The sequence below is a fragment of the Pocillopora verrucosa genome, chromosome 6 (assembly GCF_036669915.1).
Source record: "Pocillopora verrucosa isolate sample1 chromosome 6, ASM3666991v2, whole genome shotgun sequence".
NCBI classification, from domain to species: Eukaryota; Metazoa; Cnidaria; class Anthozoa; order Scleractinia; family Pocilloporidae; genus Pocillopora; species Pocillopora verrucosa.
Genome location: NC_089317.1, coordinates 14,682,427 through 14,703,472, shown reverse-complemented (window position 1 = coordinate 14,703,472; position 21,046 = coordinate 14,682,427). Strand labels below are relative to the sequence as shown.

General features: G+C 38.5%; 1 protein-coding gene across 3 annotated transcripts in view; it reads left to right on the top strand.

Annotated features, from left to right (window-relative positions):
• The window catches only part of LOC131773581 (cysteine-rich motor neuron 1 protein), a 34,740-nt gene extending 17,539 nt beyond the window's left edge, over positions 1 to 17,201 (top strand). The window contains exons 8-17 of one of the 3 annotated variants that reach the window (XM_066168317.1): positions 66 to 125; positions 5,441 to 5,506; positions 7,811 to 7,870; positions 8,781 to 8,996; positions 9,634 to 9,678; positions 10,524 to 10,745; positions 11,052 to 11,264; positions 14,646 to 14,715; positions 16,050 to 16,105; positions 16,797 to 17,201. In XM_066168317.1, coding sequence (XP_066024414.1) covers positions 66 to 125; positions 5,441 to 5,506; positions 7,811 to 7,870; positions 8,781 to 8,996; positions 9,634 to 9,678; positions 10,524 to 10,745; positions 11,052 to 11,264; positions 14,646 to 14,715; positions 16,050 to 16,104 — 1,007 coding nt within the window. In that variant the 3' untranslated portion in view covers position 16,105; positions 16,797 to 17,201. Of the gene's footprint in view, positions 1 to 65; positions 126 to 5,440; positions 5,507 to 7,810; positions 7,877 to 8,780; positions 8,997 to 9,633; positions 9,679 to 10,523; positions 10,746 to 11,051; positions 11,265 to 14,645; positions 14,716 to 16,049; positions 16,106 to 16,796 lie in introns of all 3 variants that reach the window. The other 2 variants (XM_059089525.2, XM_059089526.2) reach the window with 2 other exon arrangements.
• The last annotated feature ends 3,845 nt before the right edge of the window (positions 17,202 to 21,046 follow it).

Below are 21,046 nucleotides of genomic sequence, written 5' to 3'. Positions count from 1 at the left end.
GATCATTTTAGTTATATTCCATTTCATTGGATTTATTGTTCACTAGATGCATCTATTCTTCATAGGCTCTGCACAAGAAATCAACCAGAAGCCTTCTCAAAAAGTTGATAATCATCATACAACAGGTTGGCACAAGCGTTTTTCTTATAAGTTCGTTCTGCAACATATTGTGGCTAATTACTGTATTTTGAAGGAAAAATTGATTTGCATCTCTGACTTTAATTGGCCTTATATCACTGTATGATTGTTTTCCAAAGCGTAAGGGGCAGCTTTTACAACTTTTACGTTTGTGGAAAATTAAGAGAAGTTGATTGGTTGAAATAGTAATCTTACTAGTGAAGAGATGTTTCATAAACATAATTTAACATAATTTGAGACCATTTGTGAAGGATAGAGTTTATTGTATAAACATTAATGAAAAACAATGTTTTTACATTAAGGGTTACATTTTGTGTTCACACATGAAGGTATGTGAGACATTGTGTCATAAACTAAGATTAGGAAGGTGGTACATGTGGACTGCAGGCACACATGTGGTGATAAACAGGCTGATACCAGACAGGCAGGTTTGGTTGCAGTGACTGTAGACAAAAGTCAGGCTAAGGTTTGATGTCACAGTGTGTCTATTCTTCCTCCTGTCTTTTATCATAGAAGAAGGTCCTGCAGGAGTCTTTGAAGGAAGAGGCTGCACGGTTAATGGTGTAACATCTGGCATAGCAGACTACAGCTAAGGTGGACCATTGGAAAAGGTCTATTTCACAGGTGCCAAGAGGTTTCTTTAAACAGTAACTTTTCCTTGTAACATTTCTTCAGTGCCATTCTCCATCCTGGAGATGCACTTTGCTTTCTGTAACTGTGACTTCAGCAGTAAAGCCTCAACTCTTGTTACATCCCCATGTTGCATGAATTCAGTGTTGGTGATGAAGTCACTCCATTGGATATTAAGGATGGAAGTGAGACAGCACTGGTGGAAGCACTTGAGGAGTCATGGATGGTGATGTTGGTAACCCACAACTTCAAGCTGTACAGATGGGCAGTGAGGACAACAGCACTGTTCACTTTGATCTTGGTGCTCTTTTTCAGGAATTTTTTTTGTTCCACACACATTTGAACAGTCTGCCAAAGGCACAGTTCACCTGTGCCAGTCTGCAGTCAATTTCCTGTCAATGTTGGCACCAGGTGCAATGGCACACCCAGGTAAGTCAAAAGTCTTCTTACCAGTGATGTAAGGAAGGCACTACTCTTCCTGTGGCAATGAGAATGGGCAACAAGAGCTGCATTGTCAGCAAAGAGGAGATAACAGATCAATTACTCAAGGGTCTTTGTGTGGACCTGTGTTGAACAAGTAGCCATGAGATGGTCTCTGGCGTCAGCTCCATCCTCGTCATCCAGAGATACAGTAGCCTGCTTGAGTATCATGTTAAAGAAGATTGTTAGCAGATTCAGAGTCAGGACACAACCCTGCTTCACCCTATGGATAACTGAGGAGAGCTTGGAGAGGTTACTGTGGAGTCTGACTTGGCCTCTTTGATCTTTGTGCAAGTGCATGACCATGTGGTGAAACTGAGAACAAACACCATATGTGCTTCTATTGGCTCAGACACCATATTGGCCATATGGGAGGTGGTTTTAAGTGATAGTCGGTAGCTGTCTGTTCATAAGTATCCTTGCAAAGATTTTACTTGAAATAGAGAGCAGCTCTTGCTTTCAACAACAGACAAATAGCTGGTGAAGTTTTGTAACTAACGCTGAACCCTTTGTTTCCAGTTTTTTCTTGTTACTCTTCTGCTGCAGTATAGCTTTGATGGTCTCTTTGATGGAAGGAAGTTCATCTGATTCAGTTATTACTGGTTGTTGAGGGGTTTGAGAGCTGTAGATTTGTGGAAATGTCCTGCCCAGTTTTACAACATAAAGGACTCTGAGCTTGGATTGAGGGGCCATAAACCACCTTCAGGACTTTGTAGATACCTCTGATATTTCTGGTGTCTCTATAAATCTGAGTTTTCTTTTATAAGGCATGATACCACATCCTCTCTATGTCAGTTAGTTTGTGCTGGAGGTTGCTGCATACAAGACAGAAGGTGGCTTTCTTCACAGGGTGATGTCTGTGCTAAGTGAGCCTGGTGAACAGATCTCTTTATTGCTAGTAGTTGTTGAATTTTCTCATTGGTTTCATCTTTTGTTCTTCTCTGTTGAGAACCCAAAGACTTTTTAGAAGTCTGCAGAACTGTAATGTCAGTAAACCCAAAGTGTTTCAGCAGATGAATCAGTGACCTCAACTGTAGGCCTGCCTGGAAGTCAGCTTCCCCTTAAGGTGACTTAAAGCTGCCAACTTTGAACTTTCTCTTTGGGACCCCTCTTGTTTAGGTCCAGGTTTGAGGTGAAGCTTCAGTTTGCAGTGATCAAGTCCACAGAAGGTATGAGGTTCTTCCCTGAGCATCACTCTGGTGTAAAGGACATTTCTCAAGTCACACTGTTGCAGTAGGATGTAATCTATGGGGTTCCAATGTTTGGAGTGAGGATGCATCAGAATATTTTCAGGTTTTTTTGTTGGAAGATGGAGGCAGTAATAATGAGTTGTTGTTCCACAACAGCAACCACCCATTGTCATTGTGTGTTTACCAAGTACTTCTTTCCACATTTCTAAATCTGGGCATTGAAGTCACCAAAGATAATGATTTTGTCATTTGCAGTGAAATGAGACTGCACAGATTGCAGTTGAATGTTACCTGGTCTTTCAGTGGAGTGCACATGAAAATGGTATGGTCAGAGTGACCTATTGGCATGATTTCAAGCTTGAAGCAATGGAGGTTCTGACCGTAAAGCCCACCCCTTGTGTCTCTCTTTCACTGATTTGCAAGACCAATCTAAGGTGTATTCAGCCCTGAGCTCTTGGAGCTGCTTATCCCTGGGAAGCTGACTTGGCTGAGAGTATTAATGCTGTCAGCTGCATCGAGCATGATGTTCCAGCACACAAGTTTCAGACCTTTTGCACAACAACAGGTGGGTGCATACCTCTCCCTTTCCAACAATGATTGACTGCTTCAGAAGATATCTGTTGACTGTGGCAAGCCAACCAGGTTTTGGACATATCCTTGGAACCTGTGCGATGGATTTTTTGAGTGAAGAGTGGTGTGCACTGAACAGACCCCACCCTTTTCATCTGCCATGGCCTTAGCAAGCTGTGTATGGACTTAAGACTAAGCAGCATAAGTTAACCAGGCATTGGAGATCTCATCTTGATCATTGACGGTGATTTCCATACATAACTGTTGTGAATTTATCTGTTCTCTTACTACAAGTGCAACCTGCAAATGTTGATAACCAGTTTAGGCTTATTATAACCAATAACCAAGTCTATTTAACATATGTTTTAATAGTGTATCAATTTGTTGTGGTGTGTATGTTGTCACTGCTCCACATTCCTTGTGATGGGTCTCTTGGTATCAACAATACTTCTTTAAAACTTATCATCACCATGGGTAATAGGAAACATTACCTTAATTATCCTCAAAGGAGCCCAGAAACTGTTTTCCCTAATTCCAGTATGACTGTTCTGTAGTGTACCAATAAGATTTCTGCAGCTAGTGTTGATGTGTACAAAGTAATTCAGATATTGAGGATGGTATCTCTATTTCCCACTGGCACAGATGGGTATACATGGCAATAGTTGATGGTTTAGTAAAAATTTGCTTTTCCATTTATGCAGAACGACCTATTCAAATGTGGAAGGAAGTCTGTTACTTGCCTCAAGTTGCAGGGCCGTGTCGTGCTTCCTTTCCCCGCTGGTATTTTAACTCAAATAGCAAGAAATGCTTGAAATTCACATATGGTGGCTGTAAAGGCAACATGAACAATTTTTACAGGAAGGTAGACTGCAAGAAATACTGCATGAGGAAAAGAGAGAAAACCCGTGCTAGGGTTGCAATTTGGTATGGAGCACTTAAAAGACGTTCTACAAACCCCAGGAAGTTAAACCTTGGCTAGTTGTTGATGCATGTAAAGTGGATGTTCCCTCAGTCATAGGAGATATGAAGAACACATTGTGTTGAAAGGCTGAAGCAGATCATATCAACCTCATGCCCTTGAAGACCTCTTGATACCTTGTATATGAAATGGCTTCTGCTATTAACTTACTACTTCCTAGCAAGAAAGGATTTTCAGACTGTTGTAACTTATAGAAACTATTTGGACTCACTTAGAATATATTTGGAGTTAATATATAAAGACATTGATTTTGGATTTAAGTAACTAGCACGATGATGCTAATTGACTCTTATTCAAGTCTGCTTTATATAAAAAAAATACATATGCCTGGTACACTGTGCTGATTAAAAGACATTTATCACCAAAAGGTCCCAAGCTATACTCTGGGGCCAACTGCAAGATTGCTTTATTGTAAATACATCTGAGTCAGCAGATGAGTCTGCTGTAGTAGTTTGGAAATAACAGTTTGAAATATGTACTTTGGTAAATCTTAGGCAGGATGCATGCTATGCATGAATAATAAATACTATATGCTTTAATGTCATCATTGGCCAACTTACTGACCAAAGTGTGTTATGGTTTTACTTTACTGCTGAGCTTAACTATGACACCAACATGTTTGCATTTGTTAATGAAAAGGAAATTCTTAATTCCTTCCAAACTGCTTTTTCACCCATATTACACCCACAGATTTACTTAAAGTGAACAGAGTGGAAGTGTAACAAGACACAATAGACTCTTAAATTCCTGTAGAGGAGAGGAAAAAATGTCATACTAACATGTAGAAAAGCATATGATTGTTACTCAAATCATAGAATGTATGCCCATCGTTACGATATAGGGTTAAATGCTGGTAGCAAGTCAATTTTACAGTAACCCCACCATTTCCATGGCAGACAATTTTGCACAATTTATCTCTCTTAATGAATCATAATTGATGAATGGTAAAAATCCCAAAGATTGCAAATCAGCAAGAATACTTGACTTTTTTAGACAAAGAGAAACTCTTACATCAATAGCAAAGAGGTGTGCTCTTCTGAGATCCTGAACAATGAATGAGATTATATCTTGTACTGTATTCAACAATTATGTTACTAGAATATGTAACTTTTCACCATTGTGAAATATCAGCCTTATTACAATTTCATAGGAGATTTTATTGTTCCCATGTAGAGACTGGTGCAACATTTTATCAAGGTAATCTTTGTCAACCAGTATATACAATATCCTTGTTCCTATTAAACTGTTATCTAATTAGGTTAATTAGGTTAATTAGTGTGCTAATGACAAAGCATGTATCAGATAAGGCTATTTTCAATTATTTTGTAAAATAAATGCAATTTTATTACAGTTTGGTCAAACTGTAACTATCACAAACTTACAAGCTGCTTTAGTTGTCATGGATTCAAACATTTCTGAAGAAACTAAGAGTATTTTTTTCTTGCCCCAACAGTTTCTTCACTGTCTTCAACTTCAGTTTATAGCTTGCCATCCTCTACCTCTGCCCCAGTTGTCACAGGTGAGAACAAAAACCTCCTGCACTACCTTTTTCTTGAAATAGCTCTTTCACCTTACAGAAAATACAGCTTATAAGTTTGTGACAGTCAAGCTAATGAGTTTTCATGCAAGGTTGATATTGAAAAAGGTACCAGATAGACTGTGGTATTAAACTTTTGCTAGTGTCAAAATACAAGTACCAGTAGCTTAAATTAAGCACTACAACAATACTTAATGAAAATACTCAAATAAATATATGTCAAAATAGATATTTAGCAATTATTGTTGTTTCCATGCAAGGTTCTACATATGTTATAAATGAATAATCCTTTTGTGACCCTTAGCTTTTCTTTGGATACAAGTCTGCAAGCATTACTGTGAAGAATGAATGCAAAGACATGATAATCTCATCCCTTTTTAAGTTAGAAATATTTGGTAAGCCCTATTGTACATGGCATTAGGAATGATCAGAGATTTAAAATCATCACTACCAGAATATTGATATTTCCTATTTAAGTATTGACATTTGTGGGATGGATGTTGTAAGTTGAAATGAGTTACTATTGTATTCTTAAGACACTTGTTGGAAAAGAGATGCCTACCAAAGAGCTTTTCTTATATGTAATTAGCTGAAACCTGAAATAACAAATTCAAAACCTGGTGATATGACAGGAATATAAGACAATCACATAAAACAACTGTAGAATTGTTTCAAGTATGAACAAAGACAAAATTGTTAGTGTAAATGATCTTCAGTGAAGACTTAATCACTTGTTGTGATACTACTTTTTCTACATGAAAGAAGGGGTTGTGTATTTCATTCTTGTAGAACACCCAGATACTAAAAAATTTGCTTATTTTGCTGCTGAGTACACCAATCTCAAGCACTAGTGCAATGATGACTAAATGATGCAATGATGACTAAAAATTATCCTAAAGACAAGATCCGTTTACTGTACTGTTAGACAAAGATTCCAAGCAGTTAAGTTAATATCACTGACAAAGTGGTAATGGTGATGATAACGATGATAAATAAATCAGTTACAATAATGATAACCATAATGATTATAACGTAACATAAAAACTAACCTGTTAAGCAATGTAAAATGAAGGTAAGCTAAGAGGGTGTTATGAAACTCAAACCCCCCAGTGAAAACTTACCTGCTCAGTTTCAAAATTTAGGGCACTCGGCGATTTAAATCGTGAATTATAGCACTGTCAATATTTGCATCTTAAACTGCATATTTGTTCGATTACTTCTTAATACACAATTTCTTAGCAACAAAAAAGACATTTATAATTAAGCCAACTGTCACTTTAAAGATGCAACTAAGGACTGAAATATAATTTGTGACTTTGATCTCTGCGCTCAGTAAATTTTAATAAATCAGAGTAAGGAGTCTGAGTTTTGCTTGAAGGCTGAATTTTTGGGGGTCTGAATTTTCAAGACACCAAGTGGTCAGAGTTTTTTGGGGTCTGAGTCTTCAAGACACCAAAGGTTCTGGGTTTTGGTGACACTTACAAGTGTGATTTTTGGGGGTCTGAGTTTTCTTGTCACCCTAAGCTAATTAGAAGCAGAAAAATCTTGGAATGCATTGCATGGGCTTCTTTAAAGGTAACAGGTCAATTAAGAGTGGGCTAATTTTTTAATTCAAAATAATTAATTGCCTAAGCAACTGAAATTGCCATGTACCTGCAGCAGAAACGTTATGGTATCTCAAGTTTTAAGTTATTCCCTTGTAATGCTGATCACACCAAAATCCATCTTTTATGAAGTGCTCCTTAGTCATGCATTAGCTACCTCCGTAGCATTATTGCCAAGGACTTCAAAAAGTCTGAAAAGCTAAACCAAAATAAAAACAAAAAATTTAATATGGTTCAGATCTTATGTGTGGGTTGCGACTCAACCAAAGGGTCTTTAATTATTCAAGGATTCCCCTTGATAGGGAAGAAAGATGGAGTTGTCAAGTATAGTTGTTATCATTAGGTTTTTTTGCCAAATTTTTAAGGAAATGCTCTTGTTATGTTCAACATTTTGCATGTTAACAAAAGGGGGGAAATATTTTTAAAAATATAATCAACTGGTAATTTTAAATTTTTCTTGATTTTATTTTTCTGAGACCTAGCTGTATTCAATTGCAAATGTAATTTTTTTAAAATCCAACAGTTCCTTTCTTTGGAGAAAGAATAAATTTGATCAATGTAATTCCACATTTGAGTCAACTCTTAGACTTGAACATTTATGGTGACACAGGTATTTGAGTATGTTTCATGAAAAGTTATACCATTGAACTGGGCTTGATTAAAATACTTTTAACATCAACAGAAGTAAATTCAAAGCAAAAGGAGAGGCATACAACACTTCCAACAAAAAGGCCTCAAGTTGGTAAAGGTATACCAATCTAGTACTTATTAAACTGCCACGCGAAACTTTCTCATAATAGTTTGTTTTCTTGTTAAATACAATATCCAGCCAGGATATGTAAAAAATATGGTACCGTGAATGGCAAATGCATCTAAATGTCATTTTAACATAATTAATAGCTTATAGTAATTGCTGTTTGCCATCGACCAACTGTAAATTCACTTCAACCTTCTTTGCACTAGCTGCAATACAGACTAATATTCAATTTTCCAACTGTCTACCCTTGGATATTTACAAAGGAAATGAATGTTAGGAAGGGAGATAGAGAGGCTTAACGATCGATGAGCTCTGTGCACTCTGAATGAAAAAGTCCAGGTATCAGCTTTATGGGTGGATCACTTGTGTACCCACTCTACCCTTGGTACCTGGCTCTGCAATGCAAACTGATGACAGCAAACTGTGAGTAAGAGCTGACAAAATGCTGGCGGGTAACCTGTGATGGAATAGCATCCTGTCCAGGAATGGGCATAATAGGAAACTATGTGATTCAGAAACTAGGGCAGGCTGATAGTTTTCCTTGGTAACAGGTTTACTGACTTGCTTTCATTTCTGCAATCTCATAAATGAATTTAATCAATTCCCAGCATGGAGTGAGATACATATCACTTATTTATGTGAATTCAGGAAGAGTTAGTGAAATACATAGCCAAGGTGATATCATTCAAAATCTCGGGCTGCAAGGAGGGTACTAATTCCGAGAAACTACAGTAACTGCTTTTTATTTAAACAATATTTTATTTAGTAATAGTCGAAAATGAACCAAAATCTCAGTGCGGGAATAACCCAAGTCGACTGTCACACAAAGTTAATGCCAATAAAGCAAATAACTTAACTTGCACCTTCTCTTTTTGTTTTTCGTTTTGATGGTTAGCTAAATGTCACGATTCACCCAGTAACAAGTTGTATGGTGAGGACGAAACATGGGAACCAAATGATTGTACTGTCTGTGTTTGCCGTAACGGCACGTCAGAATGCCTTGCAACAGTATGCCGCCATCCAGACTGTAAAGACCCTTTTTATATCAGAGGACAATGCTGTCCTGTATGCCCCTTGACGGACTCTACCACTTCAGGACATACGGATGCAGGTAATGCAAGGAAGACCAAAAAACTCTCGGCGTATTTTTTTTGAGAGTACATTCATAACTGTACCGATTTTCCTTACATGGATTAACTACAACATCTTACTTAAACTCGTGTAATGTGTGCATGTGAGTGATGTAAGTGAAGTAATCACTGGACATTAAGCAACATCTCTCCCTTAATGAGGCCACTTTTAAAGCGAGAGGACACCATTCTTGGATATGAAAATTGGCTCATTTTATTGTGACTGAATTCGTGCGTATTGGTGCACATTCTTTTATTTGAAATATCCACACGCCTAAGTACCTAAAGTACAAGTACCTAACACAACTAATGAAACATTAACACACAAATAATTAACACGTAAACGCGATACACACTGGATACGGTATGACAAGAAGTTTCGCGGTAACTTTTAGTTATTGGAAATACGTCATTTTTTACAGGTATTGGGTGAGGTACAAGAGAGCAAAAACTTTGCTTACTAAATAATTATTTAACATTTCCGTGAAACTTAAAGAGTTCGTGGTAAACACTTGCAAATATCGAACATTTCATCACTAAGTTTAGCTGTACAATTATCTACTTGTAGTCTATGTGATGTTAATTACTTGTTACTTATCTCACTTGTCTGCTGTGTAGATCTTATCAAAGCTTTGGCAAAGAATAAACTGGATACTGTCCTAGGTATGTTTTTGGCGGTAACAGACGTTCCAATTTTGTCTCCATAAACCATGTAGATAATTTATGGTGAACCAGAAACTTGTCATTAATCTTTCTGCACCCTCTATCTTGGCTTAAGCCTACATTTTATAGTAATTCGCCTTGATTTTTCTTGTTATCTCTATTCCTTACTCATTTAATGTTTGTTATGCAGGCTGAAAGTGTTGGATTTAAAACCCAGTACTCATACAGGTGTATTCATATTGGGTGGTGCATTAACTTTCTCTTTTTAAGATATGCACACTAACTTTTGGTATCTGAGCTATCTTATCTATGAGGTCTGCCCTTAGGTTGGTTCCAAGTTTCTTGTAAATTTTCTTTCTGCATGTGTTGTCGTTGTTTGCATGGTCGGAATGAATAGCATGCTCCATTGTTGTTGATAATTACAGTACCTGGTCAATTAATACGATAGTTGAAAGTTGAACATCCAGTATATGAGATCCTGGCTTAGCCACTGTCACACTCAGTTGTTGATCAACTAGAACATCACAAACAGTTGCAAAAGAAATTTGTGGAATTTCTATAACGTTCAACCGATTGTTTTCATTATCAAACCAAACGCGCACAATGTTTGTGGTTTAACTTGGTTTCATTAGGTATTTAGGCTTGTCGTGCTTGGGTAATACTCAGTTGTGCAACGTACCACAACGAAGTAAAAGACGGTACTAGTTTGCGGGTTGCAGATTTTGACGATGAGAAAGTGGGAGGTCTCATCCCTTTCATAGCAGATTTATGATTCCTTTTAACATTATTGTGTGTTGAAAGTGTCCAACAGATTTATTGCAAAATTGAATTCGTATCTTTTGAAGTGAGCATCAATCATGGAAAACGGCAAGGTATGTGTCGTGACATCCGCTCTGGACAATATTACCTTATGGGTCAGACATGGCAGTTAGATCAGTGTACAACATGCTACTGTGGCAAAAGTGGTAAGGCAGCATGTGCTGTGCAGATGTGTGAAAGAGATCCTCCATGTAAAGATCTTCTCCGAGATAACAGCCAGTGTTGTCCAAAATGCAAGGATGACAATGGTAAAGCTTGCTCTTTATTTAACACATTTAATTACTGGTATTTGAACTTTTTTATTATCCTTTTTTTTTTTTCAATACTTGCTAGTGGTAATTTTTAAAATGAGACCTTGCAGTTATGACCTGAATGTCGCATGGTCAAGTCACTTTTTTACTGGTGGTAAAAATGAATGCATCTGTGTTTATTGCAAGTCAACGGAAGACATTAGAACCCGAACTTGTGTTGTGTATCAGTTTGTACTCTTGAATTCTCAGTTAAATTCCTTTAAAGCAATCAAGTTTTAATTTTACATTGTTCTATCTTGTAAGTTGTGAAATCAACCAGCAAGTGCTATGACACAGTAACCAAGAAATACTACCGAGAGGCTGAAATGTGGCAAAGAGATGAGTGCACCTCTTGTTACTGTGGAAGTGATCGCAAACCTGAATGCACTCAGACTACCTGCCCTCCAGTGTTCTGTAGGGCACCTTTGAAAATTGAACAAAGGTGTTGCCTAGTCTGTCCAGACACCATTCAGCAAGGTAAGGGTAACACTTGAATTGTTGATAAACATTTGGCTCTCACGGAGAAACCTAAAGATCTCCAAGGAAGGAAAAAATATTAATTCTACGGTACAGATTATTTTTTATTAAGTTCCTTTGCACATGCTTAATACAGTATTACCCGCATTTAAGAACTTCAGTTTTATTCCCAGGGGTGCGTTATATTATATTAGATTACACGTTCTTCGCTCCTGCTGTGAAGCATAGAGCCACCGGACTCTACTTTGGGCCGTTGTCTGTGCGTCCCTCCAGGAGATGTTCTTCTTAGCAAGCTGATCTTAAGTATTGCACCTTTAGGACTGCTTTGAACGACCTCTTCCTCTAGACCCCCAGGGCTCCATTCGAGGACAATAAGGATGATATTATATATTAAAGTTCACACGGCAACCAGGTGGACAATCAGACATATTTTGATGCTACTCTGGTTTGCAGATTTAATGAATGTAACCGAAGAAGTTATTAGGGTCTATGAATTGTAACTTCTTCGGTTACATTCATTAAATCTGCAAACCAGAGTAGCATCAAACTATGTCTGAAGGATGATATTATTCTCAGGCTTCCAGAACGTACGTCCAATCCACATCCTTTGTCTTGTATTAAAGTAATGCTTTCGCCTAGACGGCTTTGTTGTGCCTGTTTCCATAGTTCGTCATTTGAAATTATCTTCGGTAAATGGATATTCAGAATCTTCCGTAAAAATGTATTGATGAAGTTCAGTACTTTTTTGCCAATAGTAGAGGTTAGCAATAACAGCGGAAACCGGGCTCTCCATGGCTGTGCCTTCTTTTTGTTCGTAAATCGATCCATTACACTGGAAGTATGTGGATCTCGAAACGAAATTCAGAAGGTCGGCGATCTGAGCAGGTGTTAGCGTCGTGCGGTCTGGGAGGCTGGGGTCGTTCTCCAGTTTCTGCAGCGTGGCTTGTACAACGTCGTCGATAGGAACGTTGGTAAACAAGGAATCTACGTCGAAAGACACCATGATCTAGTCGTCTACGATCGTCTCACTGCTGATGTTTGACGCGAATTGAGCTGAATTAGTCACCGTGAAATCCGAGTTACCTGTTAAAGGTGACAAGATGTTAGCTAGGTAGGCGGACATGTCATATGCGAAGGAGTTAACGCATGACATAATAGGTCTTAACGGTACGTCGGCCTTGTGGATCTTCGGTAAGTTGTAGATTCTAGGCGGCTTTTTGCGTTTGAGGTCTGATCTTGTTGTAAATGGCCTCAGATAGGTGTCCACTTGACACAATAGGTCTTAACGGTACGTCGGCCATGTGGATCTTTGGTAAGCCGTTGATTTTAAGTGGCTGTTTGTGTCTGAGGTCTGATCTTGTTGTAAACGGCCTCTGATAGATGTCCACTTTGCTTCAAGGCTAGCCGCTTCTCGGACAACTTCCTGGTAAGACAGTCTGTCGGGTCTTTTTGTAGGAGCTGGTACGATCCGTTCTCGATGAGGTTAGACATCTTAGCGTGGTAGGTGTTGGTATTCATGATGACGCTAGCGCGCCCTTCGTCCTCTGGGAGAACCATGATGGAATCGTCCTCTTTGAAGTCTTTGAGCGCGTCTCGCAATTCCTTCGTGATGTTAAGCTCTGGTAACTTAGCTGTTGAAGGACCCAATTAGTTTTGTCAACATACGGCGTATCGCTTGGAGAGACCGCCGCCTGTTTCTCGCGCAAAAGTTTTTCAAACTTATACTTTTGTCTGTCTTTGGTGGTGTTAAAGACTCGTTGGGTGTTGGTCTTGACTTGTTCTGGTATCCTGTTGGTGTTGTCTGTCGTGAGAGTGGATGTTATTCTGTGCGCTGTGGATTCTGCTTCCTTCATAGCATCTCCTTTGGCTCTCTACGTTAGTCTGATCCGTTCCCTTAGAAATCTCATGGATGCAAGTTTAGCGACTCTGCGTGCGCCTTCGGTGGGAACTGGCGGCCGAACTTGTACGTCTATAGAAAAAGAAACACGAGATATCTTTTCTGAATCCCCCTTGCTCATCTCTTGTTACTTTGTCAACGGCCATTGTCGTTCGGTTTAATGTGACTCGATTTAGGACTCTGCTGGTTATTGAGAATAGCATTATTTCCCCCAGCTGCCACACAAGCTGAGGTCGCCTTTCTTTGTCACGTTTACTAGAAGACCTCTCTTCAAGTCGGTTGGAATCTCTTTGTTCTCTCAAACCAACTTTAAGAATTCTGTATACATTTCGTTAGACAACCACTCCTTCCGTGTTCTTTTCATACTTTCAAGAGAACCCTTACGTGTATCAACAATTATCCTCTTGGACTCCCAAAATCTCCAGTTTATAAACGTCTCATTTCCGTCGCCGGTTGAACTAACTTTCCAGTCTTGTAGAGTTTTCGCACATTCCTCTGTCCTATCCGAGTTCTGAATTTCCTAGGGAATGGCTTCACCCACGGGGTTCGCTTCATTCTCATTCTCTTCTTTTGGCCGCAATTCCGGTAAAATGCTCGATATCTTATTGCGATAAAGATCCGGCATCAGCGTAAGATCCAGTAACCCATTGGATGCACCTGATAGGGGGGTATGTGTTGTGTATTTGGCGTGTTTTATTTTTTGTAACTTTCGATATTGACCTGTCAAATAAATTTTTAATTACTCGTTTAATTTGTTGTAATTTTTTACTAAGCGTGTTTGGCGATTAGTAAGTGGAACATTTTTATCGAATTAAGGACCAGCTTATTGATTACACTCCTTTCACTTAGTGTGCAGCAATTTTTTAAGAAACCTGCCAATTTACAGCAAAGTTGCCATATGAGTAATGAGCGCTTGGGTTCCGCAAATAATTGGATCATTGATGAAATACTCGGACATGATTGTATCTAAACAACTATTTGTGGCTTAATATGCTATTTCAAGTCCAAACTGTCCAATTTCACCTGTCTTATTTCAAACACTTGTGATTGGACAAGCCAAATGGGACCGTTAGGCAGCGTATAGATATAAAACACTTTCAGTAATCAACCATTAATACTGGACTACCTAGCCAATGTGTTAATCAAAGTGAGGAAAATCTCTTGAGTGATAAGGTTGAGAGGTCCACATTGAAAACAAAAGTGAATCAATGTTAAGCGTATGTGCTCTCACATTGAATTTTTCATTGCTGAGTTCTTTGCATTTTGTTATTGACAAAGTCACTCGCCCCATATCTCCCCGAATTGTACTCCATTCAGTCCTTAGTACCATTACTAATACATATATTAATATGTTCAATGCCGTCAGCAGTCTGTAATTAAGTCTTTATTGAGTAAGGGATCAGAGAAACTAAATACAATAATTGTAATCATAGTTGTCAAAAATACTTTCTCACAGCTACTAAATGAAGTTTTCGTTTTAACAGGCTGTGTGTATGATGGTCAGAAGTTTTTGCATGGGGATTTGAAACTGCTTCGGGATCAGTGCACATTGTGGTAAGTTTTGGTTGTAATAGAAGAAGAGCCGAGTTTCTATGACTTATGCCATCCCAACTGTAACAGGGGCCCACCCTAAAGTGGAAAAACTTTTTAAAACAATTTTAGAATTATTGTGTTTGGAGTTTTCATACTGGAGACTTGGTACGTGGTATTTGGTACGTGGTACTTGTTACGTGGTACTTGGTACGTGGTACTTGTTACGTGGTACTTGGTACGTGGTACTTGGTACGTGATACCTTTCACATGACCAAAATATACCATGTCACTGACGGAGAAGGTTACTCAAAAAATATTACTTTAACAGAAACTTGCATTGTGATTATAAAGATGATACAGAGATAAATTGACAGTCGAATGTCAGTTTAAGGGGAAGTTTCCAACTTAATAATATCTTCGTGAAAGTAGACTCTTCCAAAGCTCTCAGCTTGAAATATGTAATCATTAGTGGCCCAAGGCGAAGTAAATGCTTCAAAATGTTAACTGAGCTGAGTGTGAAAGTTAGGTTGTGATGATATAAGAGATGGAACAAAACAGAATTGCCAATCTTAACCTGATTTAATTTCTGATTGTTTCTTTTGTTCAAGATGGGATCTGTACTACATCTCAGCGTACGCTGAGCAATAATTTATTCAGTTTTGCAAAGAGTTATACCGGGAGAGTGAAGATGAATTTACAAAGTAATGAAAAGTACTATCAAATATCAATTAATCGCCAATTGAGAAACAAACAACTGAAAGAACAAATAAACACGGTTTGAATTGGCTTACCTTCACTAATCAAATGCTGAGAAGAATCGAATAACTTCAAACAGGGGTTTATTAATTTCCGGAGTGTTTTTTAATTTCCGGAGTGCGAATTTTACGATTATTTGGCTCAAAAGTCCTTAAAGTAAGACTAGCGATTAATAGTCTGAAAGCGTCTTCTATCACGATTAATAATCGTGGTAAATACGACTATTAATCGCGTACAAACTCATTAATAGTCGTGTTTGACTGGCTTTTTTTTTTACTTCCGGCGGCAAGTTCAGTTTGCTCGAAAGCGCAGGATTTCTATACAACCCCCCCCCCCCCCCTATGCGGTAATCATCACATCATAGTAAGAGTTGCTTGTCCAGTTAGATTGGTGTAAATTTCCCAACTCTGAGATCGTCCTTATTAAAATAAGCATACTCCGAAATGACGGCGTTTTTCTGTATTTTGTTCTTCTCTATTAAAATGAATAAGAATGGGTAAGAAAGCTTTGGTTGATAAAATTTCGATCGAAACATCATTAATTCCCTATCGATTGTGAAAAAGGGTTAGTTAGTTAAAGGCTCGTCTTATTCTTTGTAGCAAATGTGATAATGGTGATTGGCATTGTGCAAAGGACAGCTGTTTAGGTTCCTAAGGTAAGACACGAACTCATTTTGTGGGTTCCGTGAGAAGCATTATAAAAGAGCTCTCTCTCTCTTCATGTTGAAAAAAATAAACATTAATTTAGAGATTCTATACGCGCCTTGATTAGTCGTGGAATTGTTTATTTACTTGCATACAAATTAGTCACAATTGAGTTCCCCGTTTATGAGTGTCAAAAGTTTCCAACTACGTGCTAGTGTGATGAGTTTATTTTCAGAAAAACCGTAGAAAGTTTGATTTCTGTCTAAAAATGTTTGTTTGCGTTTTGTGTAGAGAAGGAAATGATGTTTTGCGTCAGAAGTCGTGTGTGTTTTAGGTATTTTATAAGCTGTTCAGCTCAGGGCGGAGAGGATCCAAACTTTAATGGTGAAAACACAACCAGTAATTACTTTAAGACAAGTTAATTTTGAATACTTCACTTTGAGAAGTAACATATCTAATGTGCAACCCTGTTTTTGCAAGAATTTTGGTGTCACTCAAGTAATAAACAAGCTCAAGGGGGGGAGGGAACGGCTACAGACCCCCGCGGACCCTTCCCCTTCCCCTTCCCCCAGATCTACAACTGCAGCTGATGAGGTTCAAATGGTGTCATTTGTTTGACACTGATATGTTTGATAAAGGTTAAATTGAATTAACGATTGATTTACGAAAGGTAATAATCTTTTATTTGGCTTCTTTTGTTAGGTTGATACAGATGGCTGAGTTTAGCTTGTAATTCCAGTTATAACCACAGCAAATGTTGTTGTAGATAGAGGATCGCAATTAATCCAGGGTTGCTTTTGTTTTTCTTTGTTTTACTAAGCTCTGTCAGTGATTAGACAATAAACGCATCACCACTCCACTTTGACTGATCATCTAGAAACTAATACCAATCATCTGTTGCATCCTGTTGATCTCACGCGTAATCTCGCGCTTATTCCTAGCCATGTGTATTTCCTTTTCTTTGTTTCTTACGATGTTCGCCCTTGATGTGATCAGTCGTTGTGTGTCACTATGTTTTGGTATTGCAGTACTCAAATGAAGAACGCTCCAAAAGTGAAATCGTATCCATATTTAGTTTTATTAAATAAATAATATGAGAGAAATTAACTCCCCGTTTTATTTCGTCCATTATTTTAATTATTATAAAGTGAGAGGTGAAAGTAGTGTAATCTTCTAGACGTCAGGTACATCCCCTTGGTACATCAAGGCTATACAATTGCTTCACCTTGAAACTTATCGGCGATTTTGAAATTTCAAAGTAAATCGGTCCTTACCCTTCTCTGCTTGTATATTCTTTGATATCGTAAAAGTGATTATCATCTAAGCACCTGAAACATTTTTGGTAAATTTAGGTAAGCAATTTTTAAAGCGCCAGCGTGCCTTGCGTTCCTGGTGTGCACGTTGATGACATGCATGTAGCAGAGGCAAATCCTTTTTTTATTGGGATATCTAATCTACTGCTTTGGAAATGTGAGAAAACATCAGGCCAAGCGTCATCTGTGCGAGTATTGAGATGTGAAGCACTGAGAAAGTTAAAAACGCACTCCGCCTACGTCCCCAGCGACTCTTCCGCATCTTTTTCGCTCTCTAAACTTCCCGCATGCTTCACACCTCGATGAACGCAACGCCGACGCATGTACCAATTTTTAAATGGTGACATCGCGGCAGTTTACTCTTGTTCAGGGAGAGGTGGTAGATAGGAGGGGGGTGTAAATTGGTGGGCTTTACGCTACAAACTTAAAGCTCTCTGTGAGAGGTTTACTTTAAAAAAGGAAATTCAGTTTTGTACGGGAGTTGAACCCTCTGCGATATAGTAGAGGAGTAGTACCCTACCAACTGAGTTAGCAAGTCAACTGGGAGCTGGTCATTTTTTTGCTGCGTAACAAGCTCATGAAGTGATGAGCAAGAGACTGCTATTAAATGAAAATCATTCATATATGTGGACTGCTCATTAAGAAATGATTACCAAGTTGTTTACAGCTTAGTTTTTCTGTCGCACTTTGTGACAATCGTCGCACTTTGTAATACCTGTTTTCCTCTGTAAAAACACTTATCCCACTTTATAACAGAACTTCTCGCACTTTCTGTAGCGAGAGGATTTTTGGATATTAAGTTAACTGTGTTAAAGCTTTTGAAAAATTAAAAAAATTCAGCAGGGAAACTGCGGGACTTTTCCCAAGCTCAGTAAAGCGTAAATACCAGTTGTTATTCAACCAGCTGTAAACATTTGATCATAACTGAAATTAGTGTCTGAATTTACTACTACCTTCCACTTTACAAAGGCACGCAGTATAGAAGTCTCTCTTTCACAGATAAACATTGTCTATTTTTTTGCCATATGGAATTATGATAAAGCGCTCGGTGTCTCTTTAGTTGACCGATGATCCCTTGAAATCTTTGGGATCGTCAAACTTTGATTTTATTTCAGATTAAAGGAAATCGAAGCCATCCTTTGGATTTTCTATCGTCTTCCCCTCTAAACCAACGACTTTCTCGTTTTTCTGGGTACATTTGATTTTTGTGGGTAGAAAAAACGTTGAGTAATTTGAGTGATCGACTGATGATCATCGATAATCATCGACCGTCAAGGAATCCATGAGGAAGATTTCGGAGTACATATCTAGAGTTTGTCCTAAATTGGTGAAATCGCTTTCTCAATGAAGACGCTCTGAAACATACTTTAATCTTTTATAGCCTTCTTAGAAATGTTACCCACCAAAAGCTGTCCTGCCCTCCCATAAGTGCCGTGATGTTAGTCCTATGGACTTGACGACATCGCGCTTGAAAATTCATTCGCTGCGATTCTTATTCCTTTTAGATAACAGGCATTAATACAATTATAAGTCTTTCCAATGTTGGCTTAGCTGAAGCAAATTCATTCCTGAAACTTACCGAGCTATGATTGGATATACTAACTAATCGGAAAAAAAAGTAAAACTGATAGTATGTATCAATAATACGATCTATGCAAATATGTGTATCTATACTTAAGATGGTAGAATATTTAGTAGGAAATAACAGAAAGGTACAAACGTGAATCAAGATTCGTAACAAGCTAGAGGTCTTCCTTAAAATTTATGTATGACAATGATCATTCGATGGTAGTGCACATGGCTGCTTCGGCTGTGACTAAAAGTGGGACGGGGACGTGGGACGGGGACGTGGGACGCGGGGACTCGGGTACGCGCGGGGACTCGGGGAAGTGAATAAGACACTAGAATAAGACACTAGAATAAGACACTAGAATGCGTAATGATGGCGGCGACCAATCAATCTTCTTTAAACAAATCGGAGATTGACTTCCTTGAGGAAAACCTTGAAAATTGTTCTGTTGAAAACCGGTACTTCGTGGGTTATTTCGATGGAAAGAGATGAGTTCGAGGATATGCTCGAGAGTTTTCTTCTTAGTAGTTCCACATGCCTTGTAAAGAAGGCCTTGCACTCAAAGGACTTAAATCACAAGAGGTTTTCGAAAAATGGTGGGCAGTTTCTTTTATTTTTAACTGAATTTTTGCTTTTATCAATTCAGTGTGGGCCTCGCAAAGACTCTATCTTTTGAAGGCAATTTTGTAAAAACTTACGCAATGCACCGGGCGGAAAAGTGTTGAAATATTTAAAGGTATTTCATATAAAGGAAAGCACTTGGAAAACACTCTAAGTGCGTAATCTAGTATACCGAAATACTTTTTCAAATTATGCATTTGCAGCGTCTCCCGTCTTTGAACACAATGGTGATAATGTACCGATCCAATTTTTCGTTAAACCGTTTACCATCTAAGCAATGAAACTCGGCATTGTCTCCACACACCAACAAAGATGAGAATTCCTTTTGAAAACAGTGTTTGAAATATAATATAACGTACCAGTAGCATTCGATTTTTGCATAACCCGCGAAACTGTTTTAATTTTTTTAGGTATTTTAGTGGAGGAATCCATCGAACTTTTCGCATATTGCGGAAACAAAATCGGGAAGGTCATTTACATCCATTTACTTCAGAATTCCCCATAAACGTAGGGTGTATACAATTCCTGAAATTCCCGTTCGTTTCTTCACGAATCATTTGACGTTTCAGTGTTGACAAATTTTTCGTATTACGTAAGTAAAAAACATTGAACTTCTCTCAACGGACTCAACGCTGCAAGGAGAATATTTCTCATAATTTACTTTTTAGGAGACGAAGTTGCCGTCTAAAATTCAAACGTTTCTGTTAGGCTTATTGGCGCATTGATAACAAAATCAAGAAACTGCTGCAGGACCTCAAGGCTCATTTGTTCAGGACGATCTTGTACATCTCAGGTTTGAACTTTTCGTGGGAACAAGTGCTGAAGCCTACATAACCTATTTTGAATTTAATCGCTGAACTATAAACTTGTGTGCTCGATCCTCGACGAACGCCTCCGCTATAACGTTACCCGAGCTTGTCAATAGTAGCCGATGATTTCCAGCGTCCATGGTTCGGCCGGATATGTTTTCTTGCCTGTTTGACCGTGAGACCTCTGAGTACAGCTTTACAGAATTGTTTCAACGCCGGGGGTTTTAAACATCGTGCGCAGCCATGGAGGACTTTCCTGGTAAGTAACTGTGTTTTCTTCCTTATTCTTTTTTAACAAGGATAAGGCACGGATGTTTCAAGACCCCCTGCGTTGAAACTATTCTGTACCCAGAGTTCTCACGGTCAAATAAGCAAGCAAAAATGTCCGGCCGAACCATAGACGCTGAAAACCATCGGCTACTACTGACAAGCTCTCCAGCTTAAAATAGCTTTCATGAGACCATCGAAAATTATACTCTACAAATTCAGCGCAAATGTTAGGTGTTGTTTGTCCCCGAGTCCCCGCGTGTCCCCGAGTCCCACGTCCCCGTCTCACTTTTGATCACAGCCGGCTGCTTCTGGTTTTTCTCAGCAATGGAACCAGTAAGGAATTATGGGAAACTGTTTTGGCGCCAAAAT